General features: G+C 29.0%; 3 protein-coding genes across 4 annotated transcripts; 2 read left to right on the top strand and 1 right to left on the bottom strand.

Annotated features, from left to right (window-relative positions):
- The first annotated feature begins 427 nt into the window (after nucleotides 1–427).
- LOC132944272 (translocation protein SEC63 homolog) lies at nucleotides 428–14,777 on the top strand. Of its 2 annotated transcripts, none has more exons than XM_061013531.1 (16): nucleotides 428–843; nucleotides 921–1,023; nucleotides 1,435–1,549; nucleotides 1,617–1,722; nucleotides 2,262–2,392; nucleotides 3,510–3,602; nucleotides 3,685–3,846; nucleotides 6,854–7,085; nucleotides 7,157–7,302; nucleotides 7,361–7,508; nucleotides 7,581–7,978; nucleotides 8,331–8,525; nucleotides 9,646–9,777; nucleotides 9,865–10,068; nucleotides 11,187–11,388; nucleotides 14,471–14,777. In XM_061013531.1, the coding sequence occupies exons 1-15, from the start codon at nucleotides 720–722 to the stop codon at nucleotides 11,322–11,324; spliced, it is 2,427 nt and encodes an 808-aa protein (XP_060869514.1). In that variant the 5' UTR covers nucleotides 428–719; the 3' UTR covers nucleotides 11,325–11,388; nucleotides 14,471–14,777. The 2 variants fall into 2 exon arrangements, with proteins under 2 accessions (XP_060869514.1, XP_060869515.1); XM_061013532.1 differs by lacking the exon at nucleotides 14,471–14,777 and adding an exon at nucleotides 11,944–13,583.
- Nucleotides 13,250–18,328, bottom strand: LOC132944273 (putative E3 ubiquitin-protein ligase UBR7). The gene is made up of 11 exons (XM_061013533.1): nucleotides 17,694–18,328; nucleotides 17,498–17,631; nucleotides 15,932–15,989; nucleotides 15,325–15,468; nucleotides 15,166–15,268; nucleotides 14,593–14,639; nucleotides 14,217–14,253; nucleotides 14,118–14,158; nucleotides 13,877–14,017; nucleotides 13,639–13,810; nucleotides 13,250–13,563 (listed from the first exon to the last, which is right to left on the bottom strand). Exons 1-11 carry the CDS (start codon nucleotides 17,841–17,843, stop codon nucleotides 13,406–13,408), a joined length of 1,185 nt encoding a protein of 394 aa, XP_060869516.1. The 5' UTR covers nucleotides 17,844–18,328; the 3' UTR covers nucleotides 13,250–13,405.
- A 4,495-nt stretch (nucleotides 18,329–22,823) lies between these two features.
- Nucleotides 22,824–25,737, top strand: LOC132944275 (syntaxin-5). Its single transcript, XM_061013534.1, has 6 exons — nucleotides 22,824–23,039; nucleotides 23,237–23,563; nucleotides 24,337–24,593; nucleotides 24,779–24,988; nucleotides 25,156–25,277; nucleotides 25,369–25,737. Exons 2-6 carry the CDS (start codon nucleotides 23,254–23,256, stop codon nucleotides 25,526–25,528), a joined length of 1,059 nt encoding a protein of 352 aa, XP_060869517.1. The 5' UTR covers nucleotides 22,824–23,039; nucleotides 23,237–23,253; the 3' UTR covers nucleotides 25,529–25,737.
- Nucleotides 25,738–26,009: the final 272 nt, after the last annotated feature.

The following is a 26,009-nucleotide window of genomic DNA, read 5'->3' as shown; positions in this document are numbered from 1 at the left end:
TCATCATGAAAACTCATTTAAATAACAGCTCGTTTGGTCCGGTGTTACCAACACAAACCCTCTCGTCTTCGGATCACGATACACAACGTAGGCCAGGGTTGTCGAACACTGTGGGACCGTGACCAACCTACTGATGACCATAATATTCTCTCATGGAAGAACAATAAAAACCACCACCGCGGCCGAAGAGTACTTTTACACTCCAGGAAATGAATGCCGTGACGAGCAGCCTGCTGCTGCAGCTGTGTGCGTATATCTCGGCCCGTGGTGCGCGTATCATATTTATTATTATTATCACGCATCACAGACAATGATAACCTCGGTTATCAACCTCGCTTGATGAGCGCCGTGATCAAAGATATCTATGTACACAATATTATTTTGAGGAGGACGTGGATGACTCGGTGGTGACTAGTGAGCGGGGACATCGGACTTCAACCATTGGCCATCGCGGCGATACGTCGTATCACCACCAATATAATAATTTATCGTGCGTACGTTTGTCGTTTACACCTGGTTGGTATTTTTTTATCGTCGTGAAGTTTACGTGACGTGTTACTAACATTAGAATATAATATATTACTGTTGTAAAGTACCGTTTGGTTATCGCCGTCGTCGTAGGCCAATATTTTGATTATTCAAAGTATGTAAATTAACCCGTAACCGCACCATGCTCCCGGAGTAAATGTTCGATTTATGTACGAACCGAAACAGCAATAATGGCCGGACAAAAGTTTCAGTACGACGAAAGCGGAGCGACATTTTTCTATTTTCTATTGTCGTTTCTGGCTCTTCTGCTAGTCCCCGGCACGTACTACTGGTGGCCCAGAAAACAGAAAGAAGGTAATGTTAATTGTCGAGTGATGTCTGGTCACGATCGACGTGTGTCGTTTAATTTGTATTAATTGTTTCAACTTTAGATCCAAAAGCGTTGGCATCTGAATGCTATTGTCCAGGATGTCGAAAAAAAAAACTCGTCCTGCAGTCTACCAAACCGTGGGAACTGATGAAAAGGACGTGCATGTGAGTACTTTTTATCTTGAAATTGGTCTAAGAATATAATATGTAGAATATTTTCCTGAGGAGTAAAGAGAAGATACTAATTTTATAATTTTTCTAAATCCAAAATCTCTGTTTTTAATGCTGTGCATATAAAGTGCCCATCCTGTGACCCAATCCAACAATAACCAACATTTCTGTTCTATAAATCATAGAACTTAGGTCAACACGACTTTTGAGGTATAATAAAAAATTTAATAATTTAATTAATTCTGAATTATGATTTTTAATCTGTACCTCCATATTTCAAACTAAAAACCCTTACGAAAATAGTTCTAATTAGTTATCAATACCATAATTTAGATGTATTTGTACTTTAAGAGTCTAAGAGGAGACTTATGGTTGATTAAATATTGAATTTTATATATATTTTAGAAAAGTCATCATTATTGCTGGCTGGGCGTTGTTAGCTTTCCTCGCCTACAAAGTTTCTCAGTTTGATTACGAGAGTGCAAGTTTTGATCCGTATGACATTCTCAATGTTCCAATTGTAAGTATTGATTATTATTTATTACTATTTATTTTGCTTTATTTTAAAATGGTTTTTAATTTTAAAGGGAACTAGTGAAAAAGTAATTAAAAAAGCTTACAGAAGATTATCATTAATTTACCATCCAGATAAGGAGACTGGTGATGAAAAAAAATTCATGAAACTTACTAAAGGTAACTCTTAATAATAATATTTCAAAATAAGAATATTAATTCATAGTTTTCATAATCATTTAATATACAAAGAATTTAATTGTTCAGTGTATATAAATAATGAAAAACATCATACCACAATCAATCAAATAGTTTAATAGAATATGTTATTTACAATAGTTTTGGTTAGGTTAGGTTAGCCCTTCAAAAAAAATATACAATTAAATATTACACCGATCTAAAACCTAAAACTTTTTGTTTTTTATTAAATTGTATGTTTCAATTGACCCCATTAACCGGTGACGTCTGATAGGCAATTTATTTTTTTATGAGTGAATACATGCTTATTGATCCCAGCCTGTTTAAGTCCATTTGCGGAATAAGTCAATTAACTGCTAGTCTAATAATCGATGATTGCTGTATGTTTTTGTTTGATTTATTATCATAAATTATTAATAATGCTTTCTTATACTGTATATTATTATAATGTTTATATTGTCCAAGGTGAAACCTGTTTGTTATTAATAAATTATTATAGTATGTATAATTTTATTATTTAGCTTATCAAGCCTTAACTGATGATGAGTCCAGGAAAAATTGGGAAAAATATGGGAATCCAGATGGACCTGGTGCGATGAGTTTTGGAATAGCATTACCATCGTGGATTGTAGAGAAAGAAAATTCAGTTTGGGTAAAAATTATTATTATATAATGTTTTGTGAAGAAGTGACCGGCCGGCGTTATATGATAGTATACATAAGGCTTAAGTTTTTAACAAAACTGAACTTCAAAACTTTTCAACTTTTTACCTTATTTTTTTTTAATTTATCATTAAGCCTGGCAACTATGGCCATTAGTCGTTTGTAAGGGAGGATACTGTTGGTTGGTAAACACGCGTGTGTAGTTTTGGCAGATTTTCAAATGGCCACCAGTCGGTTTCTGCCATGCCTGGGCGGGGGATGACGGCACTTGTACTCCGGACACCGTGACTTGCCCGAAGATAAATGCCACCCGTGAACCTAGGTTTGAACCAGCGCCGATGTGCGTCACAAATGACGCCTTAGTTCACTCAGCCACTCCGTCCCCCTAGCTTTTTTATTGTGCTATCAACTAACATACATAATCAAACCAGAAGTGTATGTGTATAAATTATTTTTATTAATTTTAAAAAGTTGGCAAATTAGTATTTTTAAAAAGAAATTGTGTATAATTCCAAAAAACGCTGTATTTATCACACTTTTTATTTTTATTTTATTATTCTACAGTATTCTTCTTTTTTTAATTTAATAAAAATAATTTATACATTCCTGGTATTATTGTGTAGGTTATTTGATAGCTCAGTAAAATAGTTTGAAAAAAAAATTATGATAAAAAGTCGAAAATGTTTGAAGATACATCTGCAAATGTGAAATTTGATTTGGTTTGATTTGTATCTATAAAAAGTTGAATTGCCCATTACTGAAAAAATTAAAAAAGTTCGACCCATGGTGTAAAGGGTTTTTTTTTCATAACTTAAGGTATACTATCATATGATGCCAGCCGGTAACTTCACTGAACACATTGTATACTAATTATATTGACAATAATTAACTTCTTTTTATAATTATACGATAAATTGTGATAAATAAAATTTACATTTCAACCTGTTGATGGTATGTTGTTAAATACAACCCAATTAGCTTCATAGAATTATTTTATTCTTAAGAGAGCAGTATAGTGATACAATGTGTTGATAATAATAATTCTGAATTCTGTGATTAGATTTTATAAGTTCTGAAAAACATTAATCATTTTTTTTTTTTTTTTAGGTCTTAGGTCTGTATGCTTTAGTTTTTATGATTGCACTGCCTACTACAGTTGGTATGTGGTGGTATAAGTCTATCAGATATTCTGGAGATAAGGTATGAAAAATCTTCTAAGTAATATTTAATTAAATTGTTACGGCTTTTAGTTTTTCCTTAATTATTTATTTATTTTTTATAGGTTTTATTAGAGACGTCTCGGATGTACTATTATTTTTTACATAAATCAAATTCAATACCTTTGAAACGGGTTATAATGATTTTAAGTGCTTCATTGGAATTTGAAAAAAAATACAATAGTGAAATTGTTGAACGATCTTCAGATGAACATGAAATGCCTCAAGTAAGAAATAATCATTTAAAATATATATATAATTTTCCTTGAACTATATTCTATAATTAAAATGAGACTTAACTGGCTAATTAAACAAATTATCCTATATAATTTAAGGTACTTATTTGTTGTTGCCTCGCCAGTTGCCACTACTTCATTAATATATATTTTTTTTTTTATTGGTCTAGAACCCTATAACTATGACAATTAGCTATTGTAGGGGTTCCAGTTGGTAGGGTTGGAACGGTTGGTTGGCTACAGTGCTACACGTGTATGTGTGGCAATCGTTTTGCCACAATGGACCCCGGTGGTAACCCATTCGGGAAATAGTAGCAACTCTAAGGGGGGCCACTGGGGCTTTCAGCCCAGGCTTTCAAAAATGTTAAATTTCTGAATACATATCATATTTGATATTTCTCCTTGTGAACATTAAATTATTATATTAGATTATTGAATTAGATACCTATCTAACAATTATAATTTGCCTAGACCCTGGACCGTGTACTAATTAGTAATTTGTGGAAAATAACATTATTGGTCAATAATCATAAGTTATAACTACAGCTGGGAATTTAATGCCCTATAAAACCCTAAAAAAGGTTTTAACATTCTACAAATTCTAAATAATGCACTAAAAAAATGTTAAATTAGTAAATTGTTTTTATTTTTAATAAATTGTAAAATATGAGTGATAAAAATAATTTTTTTATAGGCTAAATTTCAGGATTTCTTTTAACTGAAAAAACAGTAATTTACTTATATTTTTAAACTATTTTGATAGATTAAAAAATAAATAAATTTATATAAAACTCGCGTTAACATGTAAAATCTTAAAATAAAATTTCAAGTTTGAATTTGGGATCCAAAAACTCCATTAATGCCCTAAAAACCTTATAATGCTCTAAAAAATGAAGAAAATGACGTTAAAATCAAAAAATGCAATAAGATGCAAAATAAATTTTCTTATCCTCATTCTAAAGTACATGTTATGGATTTGTGACCAGGCGAGCATCGAACAGCAACCTCAGAAAAAAAATGAAAAGTTCATCGAAATCCCATCCCTAGTCATAACATTGTAATTTGTAACATGTTAAATATTATTTTGTCGACGGACAGTTTACGTATATTCATCCACGTATCATGACGATGGCATATAGCATAACAACATTGCAATAAAACATGAAAACCCCGAGTATTCTAAAAATAATATTTTATAGGACAACAGACCTTCAACAACTATATTCATAATGAATAATGATATCAAAAATGAATTTCTTTATGACTTTAATATTACATACCTTTGTGAATGAATAATATTTTTTTTTTTTTTATTCATTTAAGTAATTTACAATCTATACAACATTATGTACAATGAGCAAATAGGATATTTAATATAGTATAAGTAGCAGAATTTAACATTTTTGGGCAGGCACTCAGCAGCACCACCCGACCAAGTACATTTTAGATGTCGTGGTTTTTTTTTTTTTTATTTTAGTAGGTCTCTAGGCTACTGTCTTTTGAGTCTTATGAATAATATTATATTTCTTTTACTTATCCACATTTCATAAATATAAACTAAAGTTATTGTGTTTAGTAATGAACAGATGAATTTGTTTGAATCATATTTAATGCAATGATTTGGGATACCTTTTTTTTGTTTATTTTCATCCAGTAATTAGTACTCAATAAAGGTAATAATAAATAAATAAAAGATTTTTTCTTATTTTACAAATATCAAAACATATTTTATTGAAATTGTAGTGAATTTTTTCCTTGTTAGATAAATAATAAATTCAATTTATTCCTCAATTTTTTAGTAGTGACAAATATATTAAACAAGCTAAATATTGATATTTTACACAATATCTGTTTATGCACCATACAGTAAATGATTGAAAATCTTATAATATTAAAAAAGTTAACAAAAATGTATAAAATTGCACCAATATCAGAAGAAATAATATTTGTTTTAAATAAAAACTTGTGATTACCTACCTAATATTTAACTAGTAAATTTTAAATTTTTAAATTGGTATTTGCATAGTAGTGTATGTATTGATGTACCTACTTTGTATTTTTAAAAATAGACTGTATGTCAGGCGTTGCATGTTGACACATTGATACGCCACGTCGCACGCCCATATAAAATATTAATATTATTGTATCAGTTTTTATAACAACAAAAACTTAAAACACAAATCTTTGACTATACAAAAGAATTTTCATGAATTAAAAATTTTTAAAAATTATATTTCATAAATTCTTTGATGTAGCTCTTTAAAAATATTGTTTTATGATTTTATTATACCGTAGATATTTTTCAGTGAGGGGGGCTGAACTATTTTCAGGGGGGCTAGAGCCCCACCTTGCCTGTCCTTGGCACCGTGCCTGCTCCGTTGTACCTGTTATGTTATTTTTTATAAACTGTTAAAAAACGACGTAAATAAATTTTAAAAAATAATACTTATTTTTAAATGTTCTTATGTCACACATTTTATTTGTTTTAACAACATGTTTTTGTTATTACAATAGAATGCCATTGTTCATAATTAATGCATGATTAACTCACTAAAATTATTTTTTTAACAATATTAAATTAGTTAAGAACATAATATAGAAATTTTTTATATTAGGCTTTTTATTATTTTTATTAAGGCTTCAACTACTAAGGTCATTAGCCTGTGGTAATGTGGAGGAGGGTACTGTGGGTAATTTGTTTATACGCGTATATTTGTTTTTGGCAGAATTTTTGATTTGGGTACTCGTAGGTATCTGCCATGCCCGTTCGGGGAAATTTTAGATTTAAGTCTGTCGATGTAAGGTTAATGTAGCAAAAACAATTATGTACCTTACTTAAAAACATTTTTTTATTTACTTAATCTTCCTAATGATATTTTATTATTACTTACAAATACTGATTGAATTAATACAATATAATTTTTTTTTTTTTGCATTGACAAATGTTTCAAATAAATTAGATTTTCATTAATTATTAAACATACATTTTATTTTCTAGCTTATTAAACAACTTTATAATTTTGGAGAAAAAGCACAAAAAGAACCACCACTATCCTATAATTATTCAATAAAAGCTAGAGCTTTAATACATGCACATCTGTCTCGACTGGTACTTAAGGCAGATACATTAGATTTAGATCGTATGTACATAGTGAAGAAATGTCCATATTTAATTCAAGAAATGGTTGGTGTTGTTTCTCAATTAATTTTACTAGCATATGCTCAAAGAGGTTTGTATGATATATAATATTACCTAAAAGTGTACATATGTATTAACTTAATATTTTATTTTTGTTATTAGTGCCTCGGTTACTTAATATTGAAACCATAGAAAACTGTATGAAACTTTGTCCCATGGTGATCCAAGCATTATGGGAGTACAAAAGTCCATTTATGCAATTACCATACATTTCAGAAGATCACATAAAACATTTTGACAATAAAAAGGTAAGTTGAATACATAATTTAAATAAGTAAATTTCATATTTGTGTCATCGTATTGTAGAAACGTGTTAGAAGTATTCAGCATCTTGCTCAATTAAAAAATGAAGACAGGCGCAGCACATTAAAATTTTTATCCGATAGTCAGTATGAAGATTTAGTAAAAGTTTTAGGTAGAATGCCCTATATAGACTTTAAAGTTCGTTGTGAAGGTATGTACTAATGGTATAATAATTTGGTTTGTTCATCAAAATGTAATATTTATGTAATAACATTTTATTCAGTTATTGATGATGAAGCTACTACAGTTTATACAGCTGGAGCTATAGTAACTGTGACTGTGCAGTTGAAAAGACGAGATATGAGAGTATTGTTTGGTGACGAATCGTACGCAGACAAGCATCATATTGAACTAGAAAAAAATGCTGCTAAAGAAACAGAGAAACCAGATAAGTTAGAGAAACCTCTATCTAATGGAGATGTAATAGAAAATAATGAAGATATTGAAAACAAAGAAACAAAAGATGACGAAAAAGAAAAAAAAGTAACTAAAGGTATTTGGCAGCAAAAACGCCAATCGGGAAAGGGTAAAAAAAGTGGAAATGTCAAAAAACCAAAAGCTACTTTGTCAGCATCAGCTAAGAAGAAAATCAAAAAGAAAGAAAAATTGGAAAAAGCAAAAGTATGTATTAATTTGACTTAATTGATTGTGAACTGTGATAATATATTGGTACACGATATGCTAGAAACTGGACAATTTTTAATTATAATTATTAATTACCAATCCCTTGTCCTTTTACTTTGTAAGTCTTCTATTATCAAAAACTGTTCTTCATAATTATTGTTTACACATTATCTTTAAATAAGTTTGTAATTAAATTAGATAATGCTAATTTTAACATTTAAAGATACTGAAATTTTATTATTTTTTCATTTAAACCGTAAGGAACATTGTGTATAAAATAAAATAACCATTCACCACTTAATAAAATACACCTTTGCAATATTCCATATTTTATAATTGTATTATATAGTTAGGAGATCCTGAAACTAAAGAAACTGAAAAAGATAAAACTGAAGATGATAAGACCGAAGATAAAGATCAATTAAAAGATAGTAATGCGTCATCAGATGATGACTCTGATTCAGATAATGAAAGTTCCAGCGATGCTTCTGGAGAGGAATCAGAGAAGACAGATGCTGAAGATACAGCAGATGATAAAAAAAAGGTATTTATAATGAATAATGGTTATTGTAGAAAAAATATAAATTCTGGGTTGTTTGTGAAAGTACGAAAGTTGTGTAGATCAGCGGTTCTCAACCTTAGGGCCAGTTGTACCGTCTATGATTAAAGTTAATCAGAGTTTAACCGGCCGAATTAGCACGGTTAAATATCTGTTATCAGCTGATTAAGCTTAATCGTAGTTTAACCGTAGACGGTACAACTGGCCCTTAGTGTGTTTAGACTAGATATTAACCCAATTTTTCATGCAACATTTTTGAAAATAATGTTCAATGGGGAGCTCCAACCTACCCACTCCAGCCACCTTGATTTTTTTCAATTACTGTTACTAAAAAAAATATTTATCTTCATTTTTTTTTTACTTATATTACTTATATTATTAACATTTTAGATTCTGAGTGGAACGATGAATGTATTGATTTTACAATGATGTGTGTTTTTTTAAAATTTTTTTTTTTATTTTTGTGTCTGTCGTCACCTTTTAGGATAGTAAAAGTGCTAGGATTTTCTTCTTTAACAGTAACTTTTCTGATAGGAAAGTGAATCTAGTTGGTACTTTGGGGGGGTCAAAAGAAAAAATTAAGGAAAACGGGAATTTTTACGCAAAATCTGTTTTTGAGAAAATTGATTTTGGTTTTTGGTATAACTCTAAAACAAATGACCGTAGGATCATAAAATTTTGACTGGATGTTTATAATTGCATTTCCTATACACCATAACATTTTCCAAATATTTTGACTTACTTTGAACTGTTTACAAACATTGTCAATTTCCATTTTTTTTAGTTTTTTTTCTATAAATATCAATAAAATTTTATCTGTTGAGTAAAAAAGCTTGAAAATTTAATAGAAGGCTCCTAGGTTATTGTTTAAAAGGTAGATGAAAAAAATTGAAAATCCGTATTCACCATCTTTATTTATAAGCATTTAAAGTTCAAATATTCATAAATCACAATAATATCATCAAATATACTTGGTAATATCATAGGCTGACTCATAGGCCATATATTTACATTTTAATTTGCCTCTCACTTCTATTGTTTTTTTAAGAATATTTAATATATTTGTGTATCTATATGAAATAATAAGTTATTTATTTTATAATAGGTTTCAGCAAACAATGATGACGACGATGATGATGATTGGGACAAGTTTCAATCTGGAGCTAATAAAAAAGACAGAGTACTTGAGGGCAGAACTAAACAGTCACATTTGGTTCACTCCCCATATTTTCCTGAGGTATAAAAATTATCAACTAATCGATTATAATATATTATACTAATTAATAATTAACTAAATATATTCATAATTTAAATATCTTATTAGGAAAAACATGAATATTGGTGGGTTTATTTAAGTGATCGGAAAAGTCGTACATTATTGACTGTTCCATATCATGTCACTGAACTTGTTGATGAAGAAGAAATCCAATTAAAATTTACAGCTCCTAGGTGGCCTGGAGTTTACGTATTTGCAGTTTGTCTTAGGTCAGATTCATACTTTGGTTTTGATCAAATGCATGACATCAAAGTAAGTGCTTAACATTTTCAAATAATTTCTCCAGCAATTTTGAATATTAGAAGATATAATATATTGTCTTAATATCATACTGAATCTTGAACAATCTGTCAACAATTATTGTAATATCCAAATCTGTATATACCTTCCATAAGATGACACTATACCCGCATGGGTTGTCTGTCTTACAAACGCATATTGTGGACAAGTTCAGACTATGACCCACCTAATAAATTATCCAAGCTGCCCAATTTCTTGTATAATGGCCAATGGACGACATAATATCAGTAACCAAAGACAGGATAGAAGTTGCTAATTTCTGGCAAGGAATAATTTGACACACTACATACCATAGCAAAAAGCTATTAAACTAGAACCATTTTTTACTTTGACTCAACATTTTATTTTATACAATATGTTTATCTGATATATATTTTATTTATGTTATCAACTCTCTTTACCAATTTTATTCATATTAACATACAAGGTTGCTTGAAAAAAAAAACAAACCGGCATATTGTACATTCTGAATAATGTATTTAACTCTGGTATGTTTAATATAAGAGCAAATTGAATTTGCAATTTTAAAATAATCAAAACTTGCTTTAAAATTAAAATATAAAAGAAAGAAAGAATGTGTGTGAGCCCACCATTACACTATGGGGAAGTAAAACTTCTTTCATAAGTATTGGAGCCCGTGAAATTATAAGTGAATTTAGGAGAGTGAGAAAAATCAATACAATTAGAATAAACGTGCATGACTTGCAAAATAAATAAATAAACAATCGTGTCATTTCATTTTTGTTACAATTTTTTTTCCACCCACACCTCAAGAAAGAAGTTTTACTTCAAAAACCTATGACGTTCGCTATATACGATTCTGACCAATACATTTGATTATAGGTCACATTTTTCCAATATTAATCATAACAGAACTAATTGGATAATAATTATCTGAATTATTTAGAACAATATATAATTTGCCATGTTTCGCGTTTGTAAGACCGAAACATTGCATGCGGGTGTAGTATCCTCTTAAAGTACATGATTAATTTTCCCAAATTAAAAATTATTTGTTTATTTAACAATAAAAAAAAATATTTGTATACATACATTACTATTAATTTTAGTTGGATGTAAAAGAAGCACCAGAACCTTTGACAGAACATCCACAGTGGGATATTTCTGATGAAGAAGATGACACTAAAGAAGAAGATAAGCAAAGTGATATTTCAGAGTTTACTACTGATGAAGATGTCGAAGATTAAATAATATAAAAGCTTTGGGTGACCTGACAAACAAAGAAGTTCAAAACAATAAGTAGAGTTTAAAGTAAGTAAAATATTGGTTAAGATAATATTATTTTTAAGGCTTTACATTTAAAGCAATAATTTGAAAAATATATTCATCAACAAATTAGTGTAATTATGCAATATTTTCAATATTAATGTTGTTTTACTATTAATAATATTATATTCAATGTTAAATTTAATTTAAAAATGAAATGCTTTTTTTATTTGACTGATAAAATATATTTTGTTTAAATCTATTATAAATATAATACATTTATATATTTAGTCCTCTGCCTTATTATTTTACCTACTTTTCACTTATGTAACAATATAATGAATACATTTTAATATTTTATTATTTGCCAAGAGTATTTTAAGTGTAAACATTATATGGGACTGTACATTTGTAACTAGGCAAGTTATCTATACTATTTGTTGCTCAACGGTCCTATTTTATTAGGATTTCTAACCAAATATTCATAATTTATAAATAATACCATATCAGTGTACAAATAATTACATAGTTTCAAAAAGCCCAAAAAAATAAATTATTTATTATTATCCAATGATTAACTTTCTACTGTAACCTTTACAGATCATCCATATTAATTTACCTCCCTTGTAACCAGGGATGTGTGGCTGAAGTAACAGTTCGTTGTTATCAGATTATAGGTACTTTAAATTATTTAATATATTGGATATGATTTATTTTTGACACTTCAGAAACCGTACAATAAGGATACGCTACTGGTAAATGTGAACTTATAAAAGACTATAATAATAGTAGGCTATAAACGTATACAAAACGTTTGAAACAATTGTATCTTTCTATTCTTCTTGAAATCAATGACGATGTACGTTACTAATTGTGTGTACTATATTTCTTAATTTTTGTTATTCCTATTCAAATTATTTTTTTATTTTTTAACTTAAAATGTCTGTTGCTAATACGGCTATGATCTGTCATTAAAGAACAATTATTAAATAGTAAATACCCATTTAAGAACGCAGTAAGATGAACAACAGAATTAATACAAGTTTATCTGCCCATAGAAAAATCGCACATTTTTTTTTTTAATTAGTAGCAATTGAACTAGCTTCTCGGTTGCGACATTATTTTATTGTTGATAACATTGTATGATTCTAGTTAAACAAAATAATATGTATAATGATTGACAGTTCCTTATAGTCCTTGTTTTATACCACCGTTAATAGAATTTAATATTAGTATCACTTGTGCCTTCTTACTAATACAAATTTATATGAAGGTACATTTTCCATTTTTCAAAAATGGATCATCTCTCAAAGGCACAATTAAGCTTTGTTTTTAAATGTCTTATTACTTAATGAACTATTATTTATGCAACTGTGCAATTGTATATTAATTTATTTTCAAAAAGAAGTAAATAGTTGTACTATTTTAATACTTAAATTGTTCATAACACTGTGTATTTTAATTTGTATAACTATTATAATAACATATAAAACGTGTGGCAAATTATTTTGAAAAATATATTTTTAGTGTCAAAAATTACCTTTTTTTTTTTTTTTTGAGTGGCCATTAATTACAAAATAGATACCTATTATGAGCATATGGCTATTTACCTGTCAATAATGAGTATTAAATTTTAATAATTTTATCTTATTTATTATTAATGTATTTTTATAATATAAATATTTTAATGTTTTACATGCCATGGATTCTAATCCTTGACCTATAATATGCTATGCACAATATTCCACATTACACAGCAAAAGTAGACATAATTTGGAACTTACACACTTTAGAATAACTGTCATAACAAACTATTATAAGAGTCTTGTCTATATATGAATTGAAAACTACTTAATAAAGAATACCATGATCATTAGCAATATGTAAAATATAAATGCATTATGAGTAAATTATGACATAATATATTTTATTGATATATGAATAAAAAATACAAAATATGTATTGAATTAAATTAAATTAAATTTTTAAAAGTACAATACTAGGAAATATCTTATTGATAAGTATTTAAATCTATGATGATAAATGTGGTTTAAACAATAAATTAACGACAGAAACTAGGAGGAATTCCATCATCTGTCCTAGCACGCTTTCTCGCTTGCATACCGGAAAAAAATTCTTGCACGTCTTCCACTTTAACAACTTTATCCTCTTTAAAGCTGCCCAGCCACTCTCCTAGTTCTTCTTTGAACTGATTATACTCTGAAATATTAAAAAATAAACTGATGAGACATGTTGATTTGACAATGTAGACATAAGAGGGACAGAGATACTAACGATGAGCTAATTCCACTGCTGCCACTCTGTCCATAGATGATAATGCTTTGGAAAGACCATCTTCACTTTGTTTTTCTTTAGCCAACATTCTTTCTCGGCTTTTGTTTTCATATGCCTGTAATGTATCTTGTTGATCGGTAATAAATGGAACGCCTTCTGTCTTATATAGTTCCTAAAAATATATCAAGGTTATCAAGTTATAGTAAATTATGATTTTATATTTATCTATTTATCTTACAATACAATTAGAACATGTACAAAGTTCTTGACGCCAACCTTCTACCCAGAAAGAACTTCCGATAATTTTCTTTGGGTCTTTTGCATTTGTCAATTTACAATTTTCGCCACTAGAAGTACCAGCTTTAGCATTGTCGGATGTCTAAAAAAAAAAATTATTGACAAACATACAGCTTGTTATGTAATTTCTCAAATAAAATCAGTCAATTAACATTATCAGTTTTTATAAACATACTACATACCATGTCCTTGGATACAACATTTAAACCATTTTCAACATTATCTAAAAATAAATACCTTGTGTAAGAATAAATTTTTATAATAGTTGGTATAAAATTTACCTTCAGATTCCTTAACTGTATCCACAACATCGACATCCTATATAAAAAAAATTTTATTTTCAAATTAAAATATAAAAATATTTTTAAAGAATAGCAATTTAATACTTAATATTATAACCCTAGTAAATTATTAACCACCGTCAATTATTTTATTCAGGTATAAATTGATAATTATGTAAACGTTAAAGAAAATTAAATTAAATTATGTTGTTTCTAATTACTAATACGATAACTGTTAATTTTTTTTTTTTTAGAAGTCATCATCAACATTTGTATTCGTATATGTGAAGTATGTCAGTTATAGCTGAGTAAAATTATTATTTAATAAACAGAAATTATAATAATTATGAATTCAAAAAATTATATGAAAACATACCTCAGATTCATCATCTTTTTCGATGTTCTGTACCAAACCATCAGTCACTGCAAAATAATATGTAATAATTTAATGTAAATAAATATTTAGTTTATAAGTGTGTTTCAAATTGTTTAAATGGTTGCTTATTTTGATATAAATGATATATTATGATTTTTGGTACTGAAATAAATGGATTAACTAAATGTATTTTTAATTTATTTATACATGTATCAACTCCACTTATTCCATACCAATGATAACAACAAAAAAAGAGACGATTCATCAATTCTTAATCTGGTAGTTACTGAAAATGGTTAAATAAAAATCTGTTGCACATACATAATTTAATTGACAAATAATGATTTAACTCAAATATTTATTAGAACTAGTAATACAAAGAAAATTAGTAAATGTCTTAAAAAGTATTTTTTAAAATATAGACATTAGTTCTATTTGTAAGACAAAGAACGTATAAATTAAATTTTTTTTTTTAAATGTCTGCACGAATTTCTGGTTTACATTTAAAATTATTGTACATCAATAATTAACAAATATTTTTAGTTTTAAATATTAAAACAAATAAATTCTTACCAATTAAATGATTGTAAGCTGGTAAGAAACTTAATTTTGATGTACAGCCAGAACATATCATTTCAGAATAATCATCTGGATTCATATCTTTTGTACCCAAATGCTAATAAAAGATGTTGTTAATAGCTGAATCTAAAAGTATTTAATTTTGATGAGTACCTTGCTATGATACCAATCTTCACAGACGATACATTGTACCATTTCATCAGTATTTTCAGAATCGGGGTACGGACGTTGACAAATGCAGTATAAACCCTTAAAATTTTGGTTGTAAACATTGCGGTCATTTGCTTCAGGTTTTGACTAGTTCATAAATAGAAACAATTTTTTATAAATATTAAAATACCTAGTTTAAAAGAAAAGTCAATAAAATTCAATGCTCAACCTGTATTTGCTGATCAATTGTTATTTTTTTTATATTTTATTTCAACAAGAAAATTGTTTTAATATTGTAAATTATAGAGTATTGTTCATTTAAAATAACAGTGACAAGTTCTATGAAAGAGCATGAAAGAGCTCGTACGTAATTTAATCTCCCTTCCAAACAAAAAATAATTACATCAGTCGGCAATGATCGTTTTTGATCAACACAGACTAGACACGTTTCTAGTTATACACAACTAACACAAATTCCACATCTCTAGCTAACTAAAAGATAACTCAAATATAATATAATTAATAAAATAAATAACTTATTAATTAACTAAAGCCAATACAATTCTGTTAAGACACTATATATAATGCATATACTAAATAATTTATTTACCGGTTCCAATTTACATTCTGATGTTAACTTATCACTTCCACAGTCACAACGATAATTCCTTAACAAAAGTAAAATAAAAATAAATTAGTCAGTAATTACCAATTACTGTAAGGGCTGAGACTTCTTCCTGCATTTATTGTTTAAGAGAATGATGCACCCGCATTTGTTGTCTCTGTCTTACAGACGTATTGTAAATTTTTATTCAGTTAATAAACAGTTTTAATAGTGTGCTAATAGTTTTGATATTAGAGTGAAATATTGACTTATTACACAATTTTAAGGTAAGAATATTATTTTTGTGTTCTCTCGTTAGTTTTTTAAATGTTTTAAATGTTAATTACGAGACTTCAAATATTAATATTTTACATACTTATAACTCACTCAAAAATTAAAACATTGTAAAAAAACAAACGGGAGAACACAGATAATGTTCTTCCCTTAAAGTTTGATAATAGGTCAATTCATTCTAGTATCAAAATTAAAAGCACACTATTTAAACTGGTGAACAAAAATTTGCTATATTGTACGGGTGTGACGTCTTCTTAAGAAAATGCATATTAATAAAATATTATACAATTTATATAAAACTTAAAATATCAAAGATAATATTTTAAAATTTTAAAATTAAGAAATCAACAGTAAAAAGTATGATAATGTAGAAAGGTACACCTTATTAAAATTTTTTTTTTTATGATTAAATCTTGTACATTAAGAGGACGTTTCACCCACATTTGTTGTCTCCGTCTTACACACGTACAGCATAGCAAAAATTGTTTTGCGCGAGAAAGAACCGTGAAGGCTACAGTCATAACTAATAAACAAAATTTTCACTACATAAAAAGGAAAACTTTTGCTGGGCAATATAGTTTTTATTTTATCGGAATTTCAAAAAAAGTTATTAAAGTTCAAAAAACACAAATAATAATGGATTTTGAAATAATAAGAACTCTTTTTGTATAAGTGATATCATAAAAACAAAAACGATATTGCGCAGCCAAATATCTCCTTTATTTGTGGTGAAAATTTTGTTTCTTAGTTATGACTGTAGCCTTCTCGGTTCTTTCCCGCGCAAAACAGCTTTTGCTATACCGTACGTGTGTAAGACGACAAATGCGGGTGAAACATCTTCTTAAGATGGTTAAAACACATGTGGGTGTAAAATTCTATTAAATAGGTAGTTTTTAATAAATAAAAATTACTGTTGACTCAATATTATATTAATAATGACATAATATAACATATATAAATAAAAAATGTGATTAACTAATACATTTTTATAAGGTATTAAATTTCTACACCCATATTTACTATATCAGTATATTCCGCGAATCAACACAACATGATTTAAATACTGTCGTGTATACAGCAAATGTTGGTGTTTCCTCGTTCTAAAGAGGGATTGAATATTTCAGCATCATTTAGTACTTGGTAGTTTTAAATGAATGTAATCATATTTAATTAGGATGCCTTTGAAGTTTGAAATATAAATGTGAGATACGAGAGATGGCTAATAAACATGTTGTGGAAATTATACCTATACATAAGAGTATAACAAATATTATCTACCTTTTTGTCCATAACTCGACCAAGTCATGGTCTTCATGGCATTCGTACATACAGGGCAAACATATAGCACCAGGCAACTTGTCTTTTTCAGTGCAAGTCAGACAAGCGTACAACGCTTGTCGGTTCATGTATCCCTGTAACAAGAAGGTTCAATTAAAACATGTTCGTTGCACGGTTGTACGGAGGGTCTACGAACCAAAGAGTAAGTGCAACTGTCGCTTTCGGACGCCTCGAGTATCAGATTGGCTTGTTCGATCTCAGCATTCTGATCGTTGATGTACTCGACAAGCCCGACCACCTGATCGTCTTCGTTGTCATTGAAAGAATTTCCCTCGGACTCGGACATGGTTGGTAAACGACGACTTGCACGGACGAAACACTCACGTCCACTATGGCGGAACAATGAAATATGACTAACGGCGGGTATTCGAGTAGTATCGACAGCCAGCGAAATCGACGGTAGCCTTTTCCACGAAATACTGATCGGTATTCCGGCGTTCAGCGCTTTCAGTTGCACAGGTCGCCACTAGTCTGTCGGTGGTCGGCTGTTATTCACTGTTAGTAATATTGTCGTTACCGCTTACCACAAAATCGTATCTTGTTGGCGCGCGCGCGCGTACAGGCGTCAGGGGTGCACTATTGTGTGTGTAAGCAGCTGTGGAGCTAAATATTGTTTGTGCGATCGACATATAATTATATTAACATTTATCCCTGTTGTTCTGTGTCGCTATCAAGATTAGAGATATTCTAAATAATCGGTTGAGCACGACTGTCCACGATTTAAGATCTTATTTAATATTTAAGGTCTTACGATTAATAGGTCTGGCAACTAATCCCCGGTCATGAAGCTCTTATTGTCGGGTCTCGCTCTGGCGGCGCCATCTACCGACAAAGTACCATAATATTATTATTATTTCGATGATTGATTGACGACTTAAAAACCTAATTAAGACCATGAGTTTAACGATCTATTGAATATTATCGGCAATATTTTGCTCATAGCAATAATATATATGAGCCTATGACTGTAAAATACCTCCAAAATATACAGACCCACGTTAACACATTATTGTCATTTTTTTTTATTATTTATAGCCTCTAGTATAAACTATGACAGCTTGACAATTACATAATAAAAACAAAACAATACAAAATTAGAGTTAACATCATATTAAATTCTTGTATACTGTATAATGAAGCCAGCCTCCAGTATAGGGGCGATTATCATTTTAATAGCTATTTCAGATTTAGTGTTTATTATGGAGTAAAGTTTGAGAGGAATATTTAGAGATATAAAAGTGTTAAATAGAGTTTGTCTTTTAAGCCGGAGGGCAGGACAGTTAAATAAAATATGAGGAAGGTCACAGATACACTAATTTGTATGAAGTGTTCAAAACGGCGGAGTCGTTAAGTCCAAGTTTGAAAGAGTGACTAGGTAATAAGGAATGTCCTATACGTAAACGATTAAATTGAACTATATGTGATCTTTGTAAATTTAGGTTGTTAAACCAGGTTTTTTTTTTGATATCAGGTGTTGTATGTCCATATCTCGAAGCGAACTCAGCCGGTAAGTTATGCCAATATGAAGATAGGTAGCGTTTTAAAAATGAAAAAAAGTCAGATTGTGGTACATGTGCAAGAGAGGGACAAATTTGACGAGAGGTGGATTTAGCCAAAACATTGTCATCTTAAAGGTCTAAAAGTACCTATAAGTACTAACTATTTATTTAGTTTAGTTTGAATATTTTTTCCCGTAATATAGTATTTTATATTCATATTTATTAATATGACACGAAATTGTTAAATATGTAATTGTAAAACTGCCAGGTTCGGGATTTTCCCGGTGGGCCCTATCCTGTGTTCATGTATGGGGGCCCTAGGACCATTTATCAAATACTGGTCCTTGTGTGATGAAAATAATTTTAATAAAGATGCAAATTGAGTAATTTAATATTTTTAACCACTACAAGAAAAATACCATAATCATTTAACTATAAACAATATTTATTTTTGTTCCTCGATCGACTGTATCACTGGGAATATTGAGATTTTTTTTTAGAATAGGGTTATAGAAAACCGTATTTAATATCGGTGATTATAGCTGTACTATATAATGTACCAATGCTGAATGCGGTGCTTATACGCTTTTATAGTTTTTTAAATTTTTTTTTAGATTTTGAGCGGAACGAGGAAGCTAGTGGTTTTACTAGGGTGTTTATTTTTTTTTTATATCCTGTATACAAAATTTCTACCGGAAGGAGTGCTTTGATTTCAATATATAGGGTACGTACCTTATCTTTTAGCAAACTGGATCAAAATGGTACTTTAGAGAGGTCATTTTTTGTCTTTCTCCATAGTTATTAATGCCATAGGATAAACTACTGACATATTACGAAAAACCGCTTAAAATGGGATTTTAATTTCTAACGATTTGTGTATCACCGTAGCAATGAATAAAAAATTATAATATTATAATATTAATTCAATTTAAAGGCTATAATAAATAATAATAATTTAAAAAATCCAGACTGATAATCCGTCTCCGCTCAGAATTGTTTTTCTTATACATTATCATTGAATTCAAGTTTAATACAATCCATGATACATTGACCCACTTGTAACCTACTGTACAGCAGAGCGACAACCACTTACCCGCTTTTTAAAAATGTGTGGTTTTTAACGCCGATTTCGAAACTGTTTGATTTTTTTTGCGGAACCATTATTTTGGAAGTTAATAGTCATCCAAAGTTTGTTAAAACTTAATTAAGACCATAGGTTTAACGATCCATTGAATATTATCGGCATTATTTTGCTCATAGTAATAATCAGGGCTCGAGACTTCTAGCATTTGCGTATTTATTTTTAGTATGCTAAAAATAATATAGCAGAGTAAGCTAGAGATCTGTTTCATATACTTAAACGAATGCAGCTTTAAAAGTTTTTAGTGCATATTTTAGGGTTTTTGCATTTTTTCTGCTAGTTTTATAAATATTATATGCTATTTTTTGCATTCCTTTATAACGTAAACCCGGCTTTACCGAGTTTTTCGATAACACGCCGCCACTCGACGAGTGATTTATATTTTATTGTCTACCTATAGATAAAAATATTCCAGTTTTATGAAAGATATCATGTTTATTGGGCCCGTGTTTTGTTTCTATATGAAGAACACGTAGTTGTAGGTCGACTATCGTGATAATTGTGATCGTTTGCGTTCGTAACCGTGCGTGTTATTTTAAAATTGTGCTGTTCGCTTTTCGCAAACATTTTAAAATCATTCCTAAAGAAAAAAGCCATGTACGCGAATTTGATGCGGACACGTTTTCATATGATTCGTCGATGCTTTTTTGTAAATACTGTGAAATTAAAGTTAACTGTGAAAAAAGATTCAACGTAACGCAGCATCCGAAAACGGAAAAACATACCTACCAAACAATTAAACGCCGACAGCTAGGGAAAAACAGAAAAAACACAACAGCTTATTGTTACGAAGTCTAGTAAAAAATCATCTTTCGACAAAGATTTATGTAACGCTTTATTATCTGCTACATACCTTAAAATAAACTTTAAAAATAATCAATTTCGTATTTTTTTGGAAATTTATACGGAAGAAGAAATTTCAATGGTATCTACTTTAATGCAAGGCCATGTGCGCATGATTTATGCATTGAAACAGTTGAAAAAATAAAATCGGAAATCCTAAGTAAAAACATATGGGCATGGACGTTACATTGCGAATGTTGTAGTGGGCATTTTGGACCTAGATAGACCGGGGAAACGATTTTTAATAAATTGTGCAGACCTAGAAAAAACAAACTTCTCAACAATAAGCAAACTGTTTGATGATTCCTTACGGTTGATGGATATTCAGCGTAATCACGTGTTACTATTTTTGACTGACGCAGCGCCATCGGTAAAATCAGCTACAATACGCTTACAGCCCTATACTCTAAAATGATCCATGTTACGCGTGCTGCTCATGACCTACATATAGAGTGACAGAAGAAGTAAGAGGTGACTTTAAATCAGTTGATAAGGTCATAGCTGGCGTTGAAAAGACTTTCAAAAAAGCTCCAAGTCGCGTTCAACTTTTCAAATCCATTAAATAAGTTTACCTCCAGAGCCTATGATTACCCGTTGGGCTACCTGGACCAATGCAGCGAATTATTATTGCGATAATTTAAGAACGATTCGTTCTATTTTTTAATTACTTGACTCTGACGATGCAGTCAGCAACAAAGAAGCGAAAAAATATATTATAATAAAAACGGAATAGACGTTGATATTATTTTCATCAAATCAAATTTGTTGTCTCTTACTACATCTTAAAAAAATATTTCAAACGCAGGGGTTGTTATTATCTGACTGTATTGAAATAATTAACGATGTAGAAAAATCGTTTGAAACATTGAAACTCTACGAGGTCCAATTGGATTGAAAATACAGTCAAAATTAAAAAAAGTTTTAGAAAAAAATTGTCCATCACTTTTGGCAAAAATGTCTTGCATTTTATTGGGTATAAGAGACATCGAAGAATTAGATGGTTTTCCAGATGATATTTCTAGCATTGATGTTCCATACTTCAAGTTTGCCACTATTGCATCGGTCGACGTCGATCGTTCATTTTCAACCTACAAAACATTTCTGACTAATAACAGAAGATCGTTTAAATTTGAAAATATTCACAAACACATAATAATACAGTGCAATTTTCAAGGTATAAACTAAAATTTATAATATTTACTTACTTACTGATTTATTGAACTTTACCAATTATGTTTACAGAATGAAGAAAATCATACATTTAAAATGGTCGACGAAAGGAAAAACACTGGAATATTTTTTAGATTATAAATAAATATTATTAAAATTAATGAAAATAATTTTTTTTAAATTTTTTTTAGAGCATATTTAATTTTTATTGAACATATTATAGTGCATATTTTATCATTTTTAAAGCATATTATAGCGCATATTTTATGTTTTTTTAGTGCTAAAAGTCTCAACACGGTATCGTGGTTAATCGTATGGTAACTTGACCTAACCAACCAATCACAGCAAAGGATTTGTATGCACGTACACGCATGTACGTGTATAGTGGAAACCGCATATTTATTAATTTAGTTTTGTTTGAATACTTTTAATATTTTGAATATTATAGTATTCTAGTCTTCATGGCAGTTACCATGAACTATACCGCCGTTGTAACCATATGATCTAAGGTTGTAACCATAGAATTGATATCGGATGGATATCAAATGGTTAATCTATGGTTATAACCTAATCTAATCGAATACGTGTTTTTGATAAGTTTGTCTTATCGTTATATCTGTGATTGTAAAAATTAAATAGTTAAATACTGAGAAAGTGAAAACTCAATAAAGAATGCTATTCATTAATCATTTCCTGTAGACGATAAGTAAAATTAACTTGGATACTGTGTAACAACTTAGGAATTTAAATACTGAATTGAATTTTGGTCTTCTGTCATTATTATTGACATTGATATTAAGAAAAATATTTGAATGAAATTCACTAGCAGGTAAACAATTTTGGAAATATTACGAATATACTTGTATATGTAGTTTGATAACAATTAGAAAGTAAATTTATACTGCGAATTAATTCCAGTATCATCTGTGTACGTCAAATTAAGCTCTTACTACGAAGTTAATGATGGATTTCAATTGTGGTAACAATAAATAATTTAACTATACATTTTCTTTTTTACTGTTTTAGTGTATCATATTATTTAAATGACTACTCGAAGAAGACGAGGGAATTCTGATTCAGATCAAACGTTTACAAATAATTATACCACTCAGGAGTCTTCTGTTGTTTATTCAGGGGAAAAAGAAACAGACAAAATAATGCCACGAGACCGCACTGCTGAATTCAATAGTGCAGTCAGATCCCTTCAAGGTCGACAAATAGCAAGAGCTGTGCAAGTTCGAGATGTAAAAAAAGTAAAAGCTCTTCAGAGCTACGGAGAGTTTATGATGATAGCCAAAAGTGTTGGCTTCAACATTAGTAATACATATGCAAAATTAGAAAAATTGACCTTACGTAAGTTTTTAAAAATCAATTAGATTTTACAATCATGTTAGGTAGTTCTCATTTTATTGGCTAGTACTTTGATGAAAGTTAAAAACTAAAAATGCAATATATTTACCAATGTTGTTTTATATTTTATCTTATATATCTGATTTCATAATTCAAAGTCTTAACTAAAATTATGAAATAACTGGTCATACCTATGTATATTTTTGTTTGGTCAGTCTATAACCTGCAATTATAAACCTTATTGTAGAACTAATAGGTATTATGTTGTTATAAAAATGTTATTTATAAGGCCCAAGCTGACAACAGTGATTTCCTGTATCTACTAAGTTCTTTCCACATCATCAGACATATTTTTAACTTTGCATTACAATTTACAAACTAGAATCTAGGTGATTAATTGTATTGTTGTTTTATCATCAACATGATTATGTTAAAATATTAAGTAGTACTTGTACAGTTGTACTGTAAATCTTAGTAGCATATGCTAAATTATCCCTATAGACTACGTACACTCAAATTATATAAAAACAACAATATAATAGGATAACAATATTCATAATTCAGAAATTTCTAGTGGCTGTTTTTTAATTGAAGCATTAAAATAATACAAATGTAGGTAGATAAGGGTAAATATAATTTTAAAAACGTCCATCTTATTGCTGCTAATAATTGTTAACCAAAATTTGATATATGAATATTTTTGAACGAACAATACTGTAATGTGTGTTGTTCTTATGTAAAATATTAAACTATTATTAACTAAACATAATATTTAGTTGCCAAACGGAAATCGTTATTTAATGATAGACCTCAAGAAATTCAAGAGTTGACATATATTATTAAAGAGGATTTGAATAGTTTAAATCAACAAATTGCAAAATTACAAGATGTTGCTAAACTGCAAAAAGCTGCTCAGAATAATGTTGGACGAAAGCATTTGTTGTCACATGAGTCAAGTGTTGTATTATCATTACAATCAAAATTGGCAAATATATCGAATGAATTTAAACTAGTTCTTGAAATAAGAACAAAAGTAAGTTTTTGTTAATATTAGATACTATTTACATTTAATTTGTTTCATGAAGTTCCTTTTAGACTATTAAATATTGAATTACTTTCTATTATATCTTTACAAGTTAGATTCTATCTATTTCATTTATATTTTTATAAATTTGATGTGTAGTCATAATACTAAAAATATAAAAATATTTGGTTTAGAATTTAAAACATGCCAAAACAAGAAGAGATCAATTTTCTCAAGGAAATAATTTAGCTGCATTATCAGATTCATCATCCCTAGTTCCAAGACACAATTCTCTTCTAATGTCTAGTAATCAATGTGCTATAAACATGGATAATAATGCTGATCAAGATCGACTACAGCAAGTCACACAACAGACACAAGCATTGGCGGTTTATGATAATACTGTATGAACAATTTAATTATATATAGACAATTAAGTTTAATATCAAAATAATATGATTACATATAATGATAGTATAAACTCATAACTCATTAGTAATAACTATGATCATATTCATTTGATATTTTCCAACCAAAAATATATGGTTTATGTCATTCATTTTTTTTTTAGGATCAATATTTGTATAGTAGAGCAGAAACCATGCAAAATATTGAATCAACTATTGTTGAATTGGGTGGAATATTTCAACAACTTGCACATATGGTTAAAGAACAAGAAGAAATGGTTGAGAGGTATAAAATAATTAATAACTATAATCAAACGGATACGTGTTTTTTAGCATTGTAATATTGAAAAAATACTCAAGCATTTTGTTGTTTCTAGAATCGATTCCAATGTTCAAGATGCTGAACTGAGTATTGAAGCAGCTCATACTCAAATATTACGTTACTTTCAATCAGTAACTTCCAATCGATGGTTAATGATAAAAATATTTGGTATTTTAATATTTTTTTTTATATTTTTTGTTGTATTTGTTTCTTAAACATGCATATCTACTTTTTTTGTTTATATCTAGACAAATTGTTATTAATCCATACACTGTTGTCCAATTATAAAATTATGAAATATCTGTAAAATAAATAATAATACTATATATATAACCTTATTACATTTTACTATTACACTTTTGTTATTTATTTGTTATAATATTGCTTAAAAGTATTTTAAATTTAAATAAATTTTTATCTCATATATTATAGTATGTATGTAATTAATAATATTAAAAGCCTTATATTTGACAATTTCACTCAGAATTTAATTTAGGTAGCTATAATTCAAAAAAGCATTTATTTAAGGGGATTGCAAACGGACAGTTTTTAAGGGGTTCAAAATACGCAATTGTATACATACAGATCTTGTAAATGTGTGTGTGGTAAGTGATCATTGGTGTGTGTGACTGGTAAATAAAGTAGCGGAGCACTCCTACATGTACAACTCACATTCCGGCTAACAACGGTAAACAA

The sequence above is a fragment of the Metopolophium dirhodum genome, chromosome 5, assembly GCF_019925205.1.
Source record: "Metopolophium dirhodum isolate CAU chromosome 5, ASM1992520v1, whole genome shotgun sequence".
Classification (NCBI taxonomy): domain Eukaryota; kingdom Metazoa; phylum Arthropoda; class Insecta; order Hemiptera; family Aphididae; genus Metopolophium; species Metopolophium dirhodum.
Note: the sequence above shows the minus strand (reverse complement) of the source record. Positions and strands in the feature narration are given on the sequence as shown.